The 16440-nt window shown below is 48.3% G+C and overlaps 2 protein-coding genes across 2 annotated transcripts in view; both read right to left on the bottom strand.

Annotated features, from left to right (window-relative positions):
• Positions 1 to 2677, bottom strand: part of ergic3 (ERGIC and golgi 3) — a 25658-nt gene extending 22981 nt beyond the window's left edge. The window contains exon 1 of the mRNA XM_070894911.1: positions 2545 to 2677. Within this exon, the coding sequence (XP_070751012.1) occupies positions 2545 to 2677 (133 nt within the window). The remainder of the gene's footprint in view (positions 1 to 2544) is intronic.
• Positions 2678 to 10024: 7347 nt separating this feature from the next.
• The window catches only part of rbl1 (retinoblastoma-like 1 (p107)), a 210508-nt gene continuing 204092 nt past the window's right edge, over positions 10025 to 16440 (bottom strand). The window contains exon 23 of the mRNA XM_070896496.1: positions 10025 to 10123. The gene's annotated coding sequence lies outside the window, so the exon portion shown is untranslated. The remainder of the gene's footprint in view (positions 10124 to 16440) is intronic.

Below are 16440 nucleotides of genomic sequence, written 5' to 3'. Positions count from 1 at the left end.
ATCTAACCCCCTGTACCTGCCCTGGGAGTGTTTGATGGGACAGTGTAGAGGGAGCTTTACTCTGTATCTAACCCCCTGTACCTGCCCTGGGAGTGTTTGATGGGACAGTGTAGAGGGAGCTTTACTCTGTATCTAACCCCCTGTACCTGCCCTGGGAGTGTTTGATGGGACAGTGTAGAGGGAGCTTTACTCTGTATCTAACCCCCTGTACCTGCCCTAGGAGTGTTTGATGGGACAGTGTGGAGGGAGCTTTACTCTGTATCTAACCCCCTGTACCTGCCCTAGGAGTTTGAGACTCGGTGGTTTGTGAAATAGAAAGTGTCTCTGACGCCAGTCTCTGAATTTGAGCCAAAAACAGTAACATTTAACGATGAATGAAATGCTACAAACTTCATCTGTTGCTTCCGGGATTGAAAACTCAGAAAATATTACAAATTGTCAACTTAATATTTTGAAGTAAGTATTTTTTTTTGAAAAAAAAAATTGTATTCAGGCCGTTGCTAGCCTATATTCCATTAGCTTAGCTGAAGATGTTTTGCGGAGTCGTTGCCCGGAGCCTGTGTGTTCTGGAGATTGTATGCTTCTGGAGCTCAGCATTACATAGCGAGTGGGACTGAGCCCGATTAGGAGCTGGTAGTGGGATTGGGATTGGGATCGGTCTGGGAGTGATTATTGAGGTCACGATTAATCTAGGGTTATCAGAATCTGGAGAACAAAATTGTGATTGCTTTGGATGTGATAATGAGACCCATGAAAGTGGTGTCACTCTGGGAGTGGGTATTGAGTTCAGATTTCTGGGATTACATACTATGATTGGAGTTAGTATATTTTGTTATTTCCATGGTTTCTCTGCTAACCTTTTACCTTTTGAAAGTCTGTGACCTTTAGTGCTCTCTGTGTAGCAGAACAGATTGTAAGGGGTTAATTCATCAATTTGTGATGGTGGAACATAGTGCAGTGGGCCGAGAGTGTGTGGGGAGGGGAGGGGAGGAGATGGGAGGGGGACAGGAGGAGGGGAACAGGGGGTGGGGGTAGTTTAAGAAGGGAAGGGACAGAGAGGGGAGGTGGAGGCCTCTGGAGGGGAGTTGCAGGGTGAGGAGGGGAACAGGGGGCCCACTGAGTGGTGGTAATGAAGGGTTGGTGAGGAACAATCGTTGCTCCCAGCGTCCTCTCCCCACAACGGGAGAGCGTGAAATCAATGGGTGGGTGGGGGCATCATCCTTTGCCTGTGTGGAATAATTAAACTGAAATAAAAATCAGATCTATTTTTATGGTTGTTTGTTTTGAAATGATTGCGGAATTTAAAACGGAGAATGAGATATTACTGTGAATGGGTAGTTCACAGAAGCCGTGAGCACCGGGAGTAACAGGGCAGAATAGGTTTGCTGTACAGAGGGCGAGAGTGGTGGAGGAGTTGACGGAGCGGGGACTGGGCGGGGATTGTGGCATAGCACCGAGAGACACGGCACGGCACGGGATCAGTGAGGCACTGACAACCTCTGGCTCTGGCAAACCCTTTGATACACCAAGACTTCCAGGAGGCTTTTCACAAAAGTAATGCAGGAAAGGCTTTACATTGAAGCATGTTGGGGGTGTAAGATTATGGGATTGGAGGAGGTGAATGTGAAGGGTTATTTTCGAGGACACAGAGTCCCATTGATTGCTCACTGACCGTCCTTGACCAGCTGTGAGGTCAGACCATTGACCAACTCGCTCCCCACAGCTCCTGGCTGGGAACGGAGCAAAACACAGGAATCTTCTGGGAAGAAACAAACAGATAGAAGGTGGAATAGTCTCCTCGGTCAATCTGCCTTCCCTCCCTGCCCTTAAAGAAAAAAAAGACGTGCATTTATATAGCGCCTTTCACAACCACCAGACATCCCAAAGCACTTTGCGTCCAATGAAGTACTTTTTGTAGTCACTGTTGTAATGTGGGAAACGCAGCAGCCAATCTGCGCACAGCAAGCTCCCACACACAGCAATGTGATAATGACCAGACAATCTGTTTTTGTGATGTTGATTACAAATATTAGCCCCAGGACACCGGGGATAACTCCCCTGATCTTCTTTGAAATAGTGCCATGGGATCTTTTACCTCCACCTGAGAGAGCAGAGGGACCTCTCTTTAATGTCTCATCCGAAAGACAGCACCTCTGACAGTGCAGCACTCCCTCAGCACTGGGAGTGTCAGCCTGGAGTTTTGTGCTCAAGTTCCTGGAGTGGGACTTGAACCCACAACCTTCTGACTCAGAGGCGAGAGAGAGTGCTGCCCACTGGGCCACAGCTGATACTGCTTGAAAAGCAGCTAAAGGAGAGGGTCATATCGCCTGGCAGCCCCGGGGAACGGCAGGCAGAACCAGCCGGCAAACGGTCTCCTCCAATATTGACATTTATGTGCCAACGTCCCGACAGTGGTGATTTTAAAACAATGTCTGTACAGATGAATTACCACATCTGACCAGGAGATGGCAGCAGATATTCACTGGTCTGAAGTGACTCATTTTCCACCCTCTGTCTCCCCACTCTCTCTGTTCCAATTCCCACCTTCCACACCACCAGCCTCTGCCTCCAGCACATTGCCTCCGATCATCCAGACTGATTCCGACACATCCCAACCTCTCTCTTCCCCCTTCTTAATTTTCAGGAGAGACCATCCTGCCTGTGATGCAAACTCCATCTCTTTTCCCCCCTAGTTCCTTCTGCCCAAACTCGTACAAATTTGCCGATGATAAGATCTGTGCGAGTGTCAGGGCTGCAGACAATGCTCGACAGCTTCAGGCAGATTTTGATGTGTTGGGAGCTTCAGCTCATGACTGACAAATGGTCTTTAATTAGGAGAAATGCAGTGTTATGTTTGACAAATTTGCTGGAGTTCTTTGTGGATGTAACGAGCAGGGTGGATAAGGGGGAACCAGTGGATGTGGTATATTTGGATTTCCAGAAGGCATTCAATAAGGTGCCACATAAAAGGTTACTGCACAAGATAAAAGCTAACGGGGTTGGGGGTAATATATTAGCCTGGATAGAGGATTTATTCACTAACGGAAAACGGAGAGTTGGGATAAATGGGTCATTTTCCGGTTGGGAAACAGTAACTAGTGGGGTGCTGCAGGGATCAGTGCTGGGGCTCCAACTATTTACAATCTATATTAATAACTTGGATGAAGGGACCGAATGTAATGTAACCAAGTTTGCTGACGGTACAAAGATGGGAGGAAAAGCAATGTGTGAGAAGGACACACACAATGGCGGAGCAGGCTCGAGGGGCTCTATGGCCGTCTCCTGCTCCTATTTCTTATGTTCTTATGTAGTACAGAGAGAACTGGGGGTCCTTGTGCATGAAACGCAAAAAGTTAGTAATCAGGAAGACAAATGGAATGTTGGCCTTTATTGCAAGGGGGATAGAGTATAAAAGCAGAGAAGTCCTGCTACAACTGTACAGGGTATTGGTGAGGCCACACCTGGAGTACTGCGTGCAGTTTTGGTCTCCGTATTTAAGGAAGGATATACCTGCATTGGAGGCAGTTCAGAGAAGGTTCACTGGGTTGATTTCGGCGATGAGGGGGTTGACTTATGAAGATAGGTTGAGTAGTTTGGGCCTATACACAATGGAGTTCAGAAGAGGTGATCTTATTGAAACTTATAAGATAATGAGGGGGCTCAACAAGGTGGATGCAGAGATGATATTTCCACTCAGGGGAAACTAAAACTAGGGGGCATAGTCTCAGAATAAGAGGCTTCCCATTTAAAACTGAGAAGAGGAGGAATTTCTTCTCTGACCATTGTAAATCTGTGGAATTCTCTATCCCAGAGAGCTGTGGAGGCTGGGTCATTAAATATATTTAAGGCGGAGATAGACTGAATTTTGAGCGATAAGGGAATAAAGGATTATGGGGAGTGAGCGGGGAAGTGGAGTCCATGATCAGATCAGCCATGATTTTATTGAATGGTGGAGCAGGCTCAAGGGGCCGAATGGCCTACTCCTGCTCCTAATTCCTATGTTCTTATTCATGTGGGCAGGGTGAATGCTCACCACTCATAAACTCTTCAGGGAAAGATATTAAAGATGGTGGTTATAGAAAGATCTTTGCGCTCCAGTGCATACATCTCTGAAAGTACACGAGCAATGCTGTGCAGTGATAGCTGGAGCAAATAGGGTGTTGGGGTGTATCCATCGGAGAATTGAGTATAAGACGAGGCGTACTGTTCTGTCCTTGTACAAGCCCTTAGTCAGGCCACACTTGGAATACTGTGCCCAGTTTTGGTCTCCTCGCACGGTGGGTGATATTGAGGTTCTGGAAAGGGTGTGGAAGATGGCCACAAGACTAATTCTAAATCTAAAACATCTTAGTTATCCTGGTCGGTTGAAAGAGTTGGGACTCTGTACCTTAGAGCAGCACAGACTGAGGGCGATCTAATTGAGGTTTATAAGATGATGAAGGAAATAGACGGTGTTCCAGTTGACCGTTTATTTCAGTGAAATAGGTTAGGCAGGACCAGGGGCACAAATTTAAGTTGTATCGGGCTAGAGGTTAGACATCAGGAGGTGGTTCTTTCCCCAGAGAATAGTAGAGCTCTGGAACAAGCTGCCGTTTCATGTGGTGGATGCAGACTCAGACTTCCTTCAAGCGAGAGCTGGATTGGTTTCTGGCTGCAGTGTGATGGGGTTGGGTTCGGTGCAACAGATCAGGGTCTGGTTGGGGGTCGGGGGGGTCAGTGTGACTGGGTCAGGGTGGGGGTCGGGGAGGGGTCAGTGGTCAGTGTTGGGGTCGGGGATCACTGACTGGGTCAGTGTGGGATCGGGAAGGGGATCAGTGTAGGGGTCGGGGGTCAGTGTGACGGTGTCAGTGGGGGTCGGGGAGGAGGTCAGTGTGTGGGGAGGGGGTCAGTGTGGGGGTCAGGGTAGGGAGGGCTGATGGTAACTGAGAGATTGGCGCCCAGTCCATGGGACACTAACATCGGGCGTGGTCCTGCCATCAGCGGTCTGTGACACCCGGGAGGGCCTGTCCTTGGTGAATGAGCACCTCTCCCGAAAATAAACCTCAAGATAAAGGATATTGTCATCAGTCAGTCAGAATTGGCAGGAGTTCCATCCCAAAGGGCGGTTGGCTTTTATCAAGAAATGTTGAAATATAAACGGCTCTAAAACAGGCCACACCTCCTGTGGATATCAGTGACGGCAGTCCCTCTCCCCATCCTCCACCAACCCCTCCGACCCACAGCACACTCTCAGCCCAGCACCACGCTCAGTGAACACTTCTCCTTTCTCTCTCCATCCTTTCGTCTCGCTCTGTCTCTCCATTTCTCCCTCCTCTCCAGACCTCTCTCTGTCTGTCGGATTCATTTTAACCGCGGGTGTGTTTTGGGGGGGGGTGAAGGGGCGGGGGTGATGGGGGGCGGGATGGGGATGAAGGGGTGAGGGGGCAGGGGTGAGTGCTAACCCTATTCTCAGGCCTATGGTTCAGACTCGAAGGATTTTAACGTGTTGGGAGAGCGCCGAGCTAGCCTGTCGGTGCAGGTAAGTGGGGGAGGGGGAATGTGCTGCGTGGAGATTGCGACCTTGGATGTAAGGCTGGAGGAACAATCCTGCTCCTAACAATCCTGAAACTGCATCGCCTTCACCCACTGCCATTTCCCCACTCCGCCCCGGTTAGTGCACAGACATAAGGCCCCCACCCCACAAAACCAGCGGTAGCAACAGCCCCAGTCAGCTGAGAGCGGGAAGAGTTAATATTCTATTCCTCTGTGTCTCCGTCTCTCTCCCCGTCACTTTAACTCTGATTCCCTCTCCATTTCTGTCTGTCTCAGTCTCTTGTTCTCTCTCACGCTCTCTGCAGCTCTCACTGTCCATCTCTCTCGCTGTCTCTCTGTGTCTGCCCTCTTCCATTCTGCCTCTTCCCTCTGTTACTCTCTCTATCTCTATCTCTCTGTTTTTCTTTCTCCTCTCTTTCTCTCCTGTCTCTGTCTGTCTCTCATTTCCCTCTTTTTCTCTTTCTCTTTCTCTCTGTCTCCCCCCACTCTCTCTGTCTCCCCCCCCCTCTCTGTCTCCCCCCCCCTCTCTGTCTCCCCCCCCTCTCTGTCTCCCCCCCCTCTCTGTCTCCCCCCCCTCTCTGTCTTCCCCCCCTCTCTGTCTCCCCCCCCTCTCTGTCTCCCCCCCCTCTCTGTCTCCCCCCCCTCTCTGTCTCCCCCCCTCTCTCTGTCTCCCCCCCTCTCTCTGTCTCCCCCCCTCTCTCTGTCTCCCCCCCTCTCTCTGTCTCCCCCCCTCTCTCTGTCTCCCCCCCTCTCTCTGTCTCCCCCCCTCTCTCTGTCTCCCCCCCTCTCTCTGTCTCCCCCCCTCTCTCTGTCTCCCCCCCTCTCTCTGTCTCCCCCCCTCTCTCTGTCTTCCCCCCCTCTCTCTGTCTCCCCCCCCTCTCTGTCTCCCCCCCCTCTCTCTGTCTCCCCCCCCTCTCTCTGTCTCCCCCCCCTCTCTCTGTCTCCCCCCCCTCTCTCTGTCTCCCCCCCCTCTCTCTGTCTCCCCCCCCTCTCTCTCTCTCCCCCCCCTCTGTCTCCCCCCCCTCTCTCTGTCTCCACCCCCCCTCTCTCTGTCTCCACCCCCCCTCTCTCTGTCTCCACCCCCCCTCTCTCTGTCTCCACCCCCCCCTCTCTGTCTCCACCCCCCCCTCTCTGTCTCCACCCCCCCCCTCTCTGTCTCAGGTTGCAGAATGTGAGGGGAGAGTCAGCCAGTGTCATGTTTGTGCAGGGAATTCCAGGAACCTGATTTTTGGCAGCACAAAGTCCGTTTCCGAGCTGCCACAGCCCTGTTGCTTGGTTACAGTTTGTGCAGATTCATTGTTAGCGGTTTCCTGCAACAGGAATATTGTCGCATTGGGTTACAGTCTCCATCCGCTCGCCCGGTTTCAGAACCCCAGGAACAGGGAGCAGATAAATATTCCCCTTCACTTCCCTCCCAGCTTTCCACCCTGAATATACAGGCCACGGGTGGGGTACAGACCCTGTGTGGGGTGTACGGACCCTGTGTGGGGTGTACGGACCCTGTGTGGGGTGTACGGACCCTGTGTGGGGTGTACGGACCCTGTGTGGGGTGTACGGACCCTGTGTGGGGTGTACGGACCCTGTGTGGGGTGTACGGACCCTGTGTGGGGTGTACGGACCCTGTGTGGGGTACGGACTCTGGGTGGGGTACAGGCTCGAGTCAGGTACTGCCTTTGGGATTGAATCTGATCCCCTGAATTAGGCGGCTGTCCCATAGGTGGGGGTACAATCTGACTGTTCGGGGGCAGTGTCACGGGGTGGGCTGGTTTGGTGGGGGTCGGATGGGTTTGGTGAGCAATGGGCCCAAAACTCAATTGCCCTCCAGGAATGGCATTGTGAGAAAATCGAGCAGGAAGAAAAGTCTACCTCGCCTCAGGCTGTGACCATTGCCTCACCCCAGTCTGACCCACAACTCTTTTTGTTGTCAAATCAAAAACAAACGTTAAAACAAGTGCCCCCTTATTAAAGGGGGGGGGACACTCCAAACACTTTTCAGGTGCCCTTTTTTTGGTTTTGTTTTTTTAGGGCACCGAGAGGCAAATTATACAAGTGCCCCCCGATCTGGGGGACACTCCAAACAATTCCCAAGGCCCTTTTTTTTAATGTATTTTTGTCGTTTTTTTGGGGGCTCTAAAACCATAATTTACAAGTGCCCCCTATAAAAGGGGAGGGGGAGTCTGACCTACAATCGGCTGGTCTGCAAACCAGCTGTGCACACTTGAGGAAGTGATTTTATGACCTGTGTCTGCTACTTATCTCCTCTGGGCAGGGCACAATCTTAAAATTAGAGCCAGGCCCTTCAGGGTGATGTCAGGAAGCGCTCCTCACACAAAGGGCAGTGGGAATCGGGAACTCTCTCCCTCAAAAGGCTGTTGGTGCTGGGGGTCAATTATGGCTTTTAGGACTGAGTGATCGATGTTTGTTGAATAAGGGTATCGAGGGATGTGGAAGAAAGGTGGGTAGATGGAGTTGAGGTGCAGATAAGAACATAAGAAATAGGAGCAGGAGTCGGCTATTTGGCCCCTCGAGCCTGCTCCGCCATTTAATACGATCATGGCTGATCCGATGGACTCAGCTCCACTTCCCGCCCGCTCCCCATAACCCTTCACTCTCATCGTTAAAAATTCTGTCTATCTCCGCCTTACATATATTCAATGTCCCAGCCTCTACAGCTCTCTGAGGCAGAGAATTCCACAGATTTACAACCCTCTGAGAGAAGTAATTCCTCCTCATCTCAGTTTTAAATGGGCAGCCCCTTATTCTGAGACTATGTCCCCTAGTTCTAGATTCCCCTATGAGTGGAAATATCCTCTCTGCATCCACCTTGTCGAGCTCCCTCAGTACCTTTATATGTTTCGATAAGATCACACCTCATTTTTCTAAACTCCAGTGAGTATAGGCCCAACCTGCTCAACTTTTCTTCATAAGTCAACCCCTTCATCTCCAAAATCAACCGAGTGAACCTCTGAGCTGTCTCCAAACACCCCAGGGGAGGCAATACTGGGTCAGGTATTGCTCACAAGTGTGCAAGAGCAGGAGGAGGTGACATTGGAGCATCCACCCGAGGCATCCTTCCACTCTCTCCCCATAGCCCTGTATCAATCCCAAACTAATCCCACTGCCCCGCTCTTCCCATAGCCCTGTGTCAATCCCAAACTAGTCCCACTGCCCCGCTCTTCCCATAGCCCTGTATCAATCCCAAACTAATCCCACTGCCCCGCTCTTCCCATAGCCCTGTATCAATCCCAAACTAGTCCCACTGCCCCGCTCTTCCCATAGCCCTGTATCAATCCCAAACTAATCCCACTGCCCCGCTCTTCCCATAGCCCTGTATCAATCCCCAAACTAATCCCACTGCCCCGCTCTCTCCCCATAGCCCTGTATCAATCCCCAAACTAATCCCACTGCCCCGCACTCTCCCCATAGTCCTGTATCAATCCCCAAACTAATCCCACTGCCCCGCTCTCTCCCCATAGCCCTGTATCAATCCCCAAACTAATCCCACTGCCCCGCTCTTCCCATAGCCCTGTATCAATCCCCAAACTAATCCCACTGCCCCGCACTCTCCCCATAGCCCTGTATCAATCCCCAAACTAATCCCACTGCCCCGCTCTCTCTCCATAGCCCTGTATCAATCCCCAAACTAATCCCACTGCCCCACTCTCTCCCCATAGTCCTGTATCAATCCCAAACTAATCCCACTGCCCCGCTCTTTCACCTTAGAAGAACATCCTTCACATTCTCCATGCAGAGTGTTTCGCACAATCTCAACTGGTGCCGTGAGGGTCTTTTGCTCATCACACAGTTCTTTCCTGAAAGTTGGGACTGTTGGATGCCAATGCCCTACCCATGCAGCACAGCAATGCCTCGGGTGGATGCTCCAATGTCACCTCCTCCTGCGCTTGCACACTTGTGAGCAATACCTGACCCAGTATTGCCTCCCCTGGGGTGTTTGGATCTGTGAGTCAGTGGCGGGCAGGACAGTGCCTTGTGAGAAGTGCTTATATCCTGCCTGCTACCAGCTGCCACCATCTCATGAGCCTGTAGGAGAACGATGATCTGTTGCCATGGTTTCAGGATGGCATGCCTTCAAATAACGGTAAGATGTGTGCCCTGCCAATGTTGTGCAGTGTCTGCCTCAGTGTTACTGAGTGAGAGAGCAAGGGTGGCAGTGTGAACAAAAATAGTTACTTGCTGGTATTAACTTGCCTTCAAACTCCTTCTCCTGTGTCCTCACATGGCGTGCATGAGTTAACACAGTCTAAAAGCTACAAATGTTCATATTCAATGTTCCCGCTAATTATTTTGTGACTGCGCGGCCCGTTCAAGTTCCCGGGCATGCGCGCTATTTCCATTGTAAAGTCGGTGAGCAGGACCTCCAGACCGCTGTGCAGCCACACACCATAACGGGAACATTTTCACATTTATTTACAGATTAAAGAATACACTGAGGCTGCAAGATATTGAATCCTTTTGACAACACATTTCTCACTCAGTTTGTCAAGACTTTTGGATGAAGCTGTCATTCACCATTTCCAGTTTGTCCACGATGATGATCACTTGTTCCAGAACCACAGATGAGCAGCAGCAGCTGTGATTTAAGCCACAAAGTCCTTCATTCGACAGATACTTGCTTTTTTGAACAAAACCACAAAATAAACTTTTGATTATTAATTTCTAAATACAGACATCAACACAAACAAAGAGTGAGAATTCAGAATAAAGCGTTCTTGTTGATCGGTCTGATCAGGTCAGTGGGATTGCCCCAGAGATCAGATGGCTGTGGCTAATTTTAAATTGGATTTACCCAATCTAACTAAAACTTTACAAAATAATACACAGGAATCTCCCTATTTTGTCAAACCAATCTCATTGAAATTCTGGCTTCTTGTAGGAGTGAGTGGGTTCAGGGGGCTAGGGATAGAAAATTGGAGTCAAAACAAAAAAATGAATTTACAAATAAAACAAAGTAAGTTACATGAGCAAGTCACAATAACCGTCTGCATTAATAGATTACATGACTGACTTAGAAACATAGAACATAGAAAAAAGGTGCAGGAATAGGCCATTCAGCCCTTCGAGCCTGCACCACCATTCAATAAGATCATGGCTGATCATTCCCTCAGTACCCCTTTCCTGCTTTCTCTCCATACCCCTTGATCCCTTTAGCCATAAGGGCCATATCTAACTCCCTCTTGAATATATCCAATGAACTGGCCTCAACAACTCTCTGCGATAGGGAATTCCACAAGTTAACAACTCTCTGAGTGAAGAAGTTTCTCCTCATCTCAGTCCTAAATGGCTTACCCCTTATCCTAAGACTATGTCCCCTGGTTCTGGACTTCCCCAACATCGGGAACATTCTTCCTGCATCTAACCTGTCCAGTCCCGTCAGAATCTTATACGTTTCTATGAGATCCCCTCTCATCCTTCTAAACCCCAATGTATAAAGACCCAGTTGATCCAGTCTCTCCTCATATGTCAGTCCAGCCATCCCAGGAATCAGTCTGGTGAACCTTCGCTGTACTCCCTCAATAGCAAGAACATCCTTCCTCAGATTAGGCGACCAAAACTGAACACAATATTCCAGGTGAGGCCTCACCAAGGCCCTGTACAACTGCAGTAAGACCTCCCTGCTCCTATACTCAAATCCCTTAGCTACGAAAACCAACATACCATTTACCACCTTCACCGCCTGCTGTACCTGTATACCAACTGAGCTAGCCAGGCCTTACATTAATAGATTGGTGTTACAAGAACAAGTTACAGTTAAGTAACAAAAAAATTCACTTCTTAGTTCTGGTATCATTCTAGTAAATATTTTCTGCACCTTCTCCATGGCCTCTATATCCTTTTTATAATATGGAGACCAGAACAGTTTACCGTATTCCAAGTGTGGTCTAACCAAGGCTCGATTATAAGTTTAACATAACTGCTCTGCTTTTCAATTCAATCCCTCTAGAAATTAACCTGCATCGCTACTTTTAGTGATCTGTGTATCTGTACCCCAGATCCCTCTGCCCCATTTAGACATCTATTTTCCGAGGAGTCTGTCGCCTCCTTATTTTTCCTATCAAAATGCGCCACCTCACGCTTATCTATATTGAACTTCATTTGGCAATTATTTGCCCATTCTGCAAGTTTATTAGTCGTCTTATATTTTATCGCAATCCTCCTCTGCATTAACTACACCCCCAATTTGGTGTTGTCCACAAATTTGGAAATTGTACTTCCGATTCCCGAGTCCAAATAAATCATTTATATAAATGGTGAACAACAGTGGTCCCAGCACCGATCCTGTGGGACCACTTCTCTCCATTTGCCAGTCTGAGTAACTACCATTAACCCCTACTCTCTTTCCTGTTTTCTAGCCAGCTTATTATCCATTCTAATATAAAAACCGAGAAGGCTGGAAGTCTCAGCGGGTCAGGTAGCATCTGTGGGGAGAGAAAGAGTTAATGTTTCGGGTCGATGACCCTTCACCAGAATCCAATGGCCACACCATTCTCTTTTTCTTTCAGATTCCAGCACCCGCAGTATTTTTCTTTTGTACTATCTATTCTGCTACTTGTCCCCTGATTCCACATTCGGACCTTATTTATGAGTCTACTGTGTGGTACTTTATCAAAGGCCTTTTGGAAATCTAAATATATTACATCTATGCATTGCCCTTATATACCCTTTCTGGTACTTCTTCAAACAATTCATTAAGGTTGGCCAAGCACGACCTTCCTGTTTGAAATCTGTGCTGCCTACTCTTTATTATATTTTCAGTTTCTAGATTTTTTTCCTTTACATCTTTCAGTAAGGATTCCATTATCTTTCCTGCCACTGACATTAAGCTAATTGGTCTCTAGTTCCCTGGACTTGTTCTATCTCCCTTTTTAAATATATGAATCACATTAGCTGTCTGCCAGTCCTCTCGCACTACTCCCTTTTCCAATAAATTTATATAAATATATATATGTGTGTGTGTGTGTGTAATATATGTAATATATATATACATATGTAACAGTGCTTCTGCTATCTCTTTAACTTCTTTTAATATGCGCGGATGCAATCCATCCAGACCAGGGGTTTTATCCTCTCTATGTATGATCAATTACATCCTCTCTTTCAATCTTAAATGTCCCTATATCTTTTTTGATCTCTTCTTTTAATGTCGTGTCCACCATGTAAATACCGAGGCAAAGTAATTATTTAATCTATCAGCCATTTCACTGTTATAACCTGTGAGTTTATCGTGTGTGTCCCTTATCCTGATTTTTCTTTTCTTATTTATGTGTCTAGAATAATTTACTATTTTTATATTCCTTGATAAATTAATTTCTTAGTTTCTCATTGCCTTCCTAATTTTTTTCTACTTCTTTCCTAATCTTTGTGTATCCCTTTTGTCAGTATCTGCCTTTTTATTTCATTTCAATTTTGCCCCTATTTCTTTATTCATCCCTGGGGCTAGAACCTCCACTTTTTTTGCATGCTTAATGCCCACTTAACTCCCACTTTACCGCTGAAATGACGTATAACGCCCAGATATCGTCCATTTAGCCACAAAATGGAAACTGACGCCCATTTTTTGAAAACTTATCGCCGAGTGTTACTTTCCCCATGGGCTTAACGCCGGGAAAAAATATTACCGCCGCCCACTTTTTTGGGGCGGAATCATCAGAATGGGCGAAATCAACGCCCATAATATCGCCCAGCGTTACTTTCCGCACTGATTTAATGCTGAGATTCAGTAACACTGCCCGGCCATTTTTTTTTTTGCTGTAAAGATCATATTTACCGAAACTAGCGGCCATGAGATCGCCCAGCGTCACTTTCACCACCTCGCTCACATATCGCCCACAATATCGCTCGCCCAAAAAACCACCCAGAAAAAGTGGAACTAACCAGAACTAATCACAGCGTTATGGGCGCCATGTTGTAGATCACATGTCACATCCTTTAAAAGGCTGCTGTGCTTCAACCTCGGGGGAGTTCGGATATACTCTGCAGGTCGTTGGACTGGATGTAAACATCTCTACAAACATCTTGACTATACAGTGACTGATTGGAATTTAATAGGTGTCTTCGGCAGGACATTTATTGTTTGTGACCAATCGGTGGAAAACAGATCTGCAATGGGGCCTGTCCTTTCTCACCCTCTCTTGATGACCAATTACATGCAGCAGACTCGAGATCACCGAAGGTACGCTCCACAGCATTATGTGCCCAATGTACGATGTGCCAGACTGATGAGGAGGACCAGACGTTACACCCCCCACAAGTACAGGGAGAATCAGTCTTACCTCGACTTGCCCGAGATCACCTGCCTTCGGAGACTGCGCTTCCACAAAGAGGTTATCACTGAGGTATGCCAGCTCATAAGGGGAGATCTGCAGCCTGCCAGCACCATCAGTACTGCACTGTCTGTCGAGGTCAAAGTCACCGCGGCACTGTCGTTCTATGCCTTGGGTTCTTTTCAGGCCACAACTGGTGACATTTGCGGACTTTCTCAGAATGCCACACATCGCTGCAGTAGACAGGTCACTGAAGCCCTGTACACATGCAGGAGGGACTTGATCAGCTTCCCTATGACCAGGGAGGCAGAGTGAGAGGGCTCAAAGATTCTCCAGAATTGCAAACTTCCCGAAGGTGCAGGGAGCAATAGCCTATACGCACATCGCGATGTGGGCACCTTTTCAGGATGCAGAGGTTTTCAGGAACCGCAAGGGATTCCACTCCTCGAATGTCCAGCTGGTTGTCGACCACCAGCAAATTATACTGGCAGTGAATGCTCAATTTCCGGGCAGCATCCATGATGCTCACATCCTGCGTGAGAGCACTGTATCTGACTTGTTTAACAATCAGCCACAAGGTCAATGCTGGATGCTTGGTGACAAAGGATATGACCTCACCACCTGGCTGATGACCCCCCCCCTGCGTGACACCCACACCGAAGCCAAGAGTCGATACAACGAGAGCCTCCTCGCAATCTCGTGGAGAAAACCATTGGAGTGCTGAAGCAGCGCTTCAGATGCCTGGCCCACTCAGGAGGCGAGCTCCAATACCGCTCTGAGCAGGTAGCTCAATTCATGGTGGTGTGCTCCATGCTGCACAACTTGGCTATCAGGAGGGGACAAGAATTGCCTGATGAGTCTGACAGTCCATCTCACCAGAGAGAGAAGAGGAGGACGAGGAGGCGGACGCTGACATTGGCCCAGACAATCAGGCTGACGCTGAAGCCATGTCCCCTCCCCTCTGTAGACCACATGAAAGGGCTCGTGGTGGCATGATAGCTGCAAGAGCCTTATGTCAGGAGCTCATCAATGATCACTTTGCCTGAAAGAATGTTTACAAGGCTGAGTGTGCATGTGATACATCAATGGTGGGCATCACCTTGGTGACAGTTAAAATTTAAGTTGATTGAAGTTAAGTGTAATTATACCCTTTGATAAGAAATCACCAGCATGTAACGGTGCAGCTATCTGAGCCAATGCGCAACAAGGTTTTGTTGAGTAAAAAACATTTAAACCGAACATTTGTCTGAAATCATCAGTATTTCTGTTAAAACCCAACCCTCTTTCACCGCCCCCCACCCGCTTTTCCCCACCTATACCCCTTCCCCTCCTGACTCCAGACTGCCTGGCCGAGGAGCTCCTCAGGCGATGCTTCATTGGGGGGAGGGGGGGAATGACGGCCGAACCGCTGCTTGGATGGATACGGGAGAGGACGGTCCCGAGGTGGGAACGTGCTCCGAGCCAGAAGCAAGATGTTGCTCCTGACTCTCGTGTGGTTGGCAATGGGGGTGTGGCACCTTGGGGTGCAGTGCCACACTCCGGTGACCACTGGGAGCCCTCTGCCACCAGTGTTCCTGGCTACCAGCCCCAGGGCCTCTTCCATCTTTTCCATGTTATATATTATTTGTTGGACAAAAACTCGGTGCCAACTATGTTCTTGGTGCTTAGCAGGCCTTTTGCTGCTGGTGAATCTCCCTCGTGCCTCCCACAACAGCCAGACAACACACACCACACCCACACACGCCTTCAGTCTCTCTCAGCTCCCTCTCTCTGTCTCCTCTTCTGCGCATGTCATGATGACCCTTGACCTCCTGAATCGCAGGAATCAAGCGTTGCCATGCCGTTGCTAAGGACAGCGACACTTTACGGCAGAAGGTCAGCGAGATTTAACAGTACCGGCTATTTCATATCGCTCGCGGTAACACCGAATTTCAAAAATGGAGACTGGGTGCTTTGAGTGGGCGAGGAGCTGCAATCTGAAAACCCTTTTTTACTGCCCACGCCAGAAGTAAAGCCCATTTTTGGGTGATAAGCACAAAAGTGGAAAATCTAGCCGCAGTGTTTTATTACTAGCTGGTTTGTTCTTGCTTTCAGTGAGATATATTTCTGCTGGACTATATCGATCACCCACTGCTCATCTATTTCTTTATCAATAATTTTTTCCAGTTTATTTTCCTCGTTCCATTCTCAGCCCTTTAAAATCAGCTTTTTCTCCAATTTATTACTTTGGTGATTGTCTTAATTATGTCCTTCTCAATCTTTATCTTAAACCTTATTATGTTGTGATGGTTAGTGCCTAGCTGTTTCCCTGCGCGTACTTCTCTGGTCTGTTCAGGTTCACTCCCCATTACTGGATCCAGCAGGGCTCCTCCATTGGGCTTTTTACACATGGGTAAGAAGGAAGTCCTGCACACATTGTAAAAACCCCATCTCTCTACCCCTTTTGTTACCTCTTCTTGCCAGTTTATTTGGGGTAGTTAAAAGCTTCCATGATTATTATTCTATGTCTTTTACTCATTTTACATATGTGCTTACATATTTCTTCCTCTGCCACCTTTCCACTATTAGGTGGTCTATAGTATACCCATTATTAGTGTGATCAATCTCTTATCTTTTGTTTCAATAC

This window comes from Pristiophorus japonicus, chromosome 12, assembly GCF_044704955.1.
Source record: "Pristiophorus japonicus isolate sPriJap1 chromosome 12, sPriJap1.hap1, whole genome shotgun sequence".
In the NCBI taxonomy this organism is placed as follows: Eukaryota; Metazoa; Chordata; class Chondrichthyes; family Pristiophoridae; genus Pristiophorus; species Pristiophorus japonicus.
Note: the sequence above shows the minus strand (reverse complement) of the source record. Positions and strands in the feature narration are given on the sequence as shown.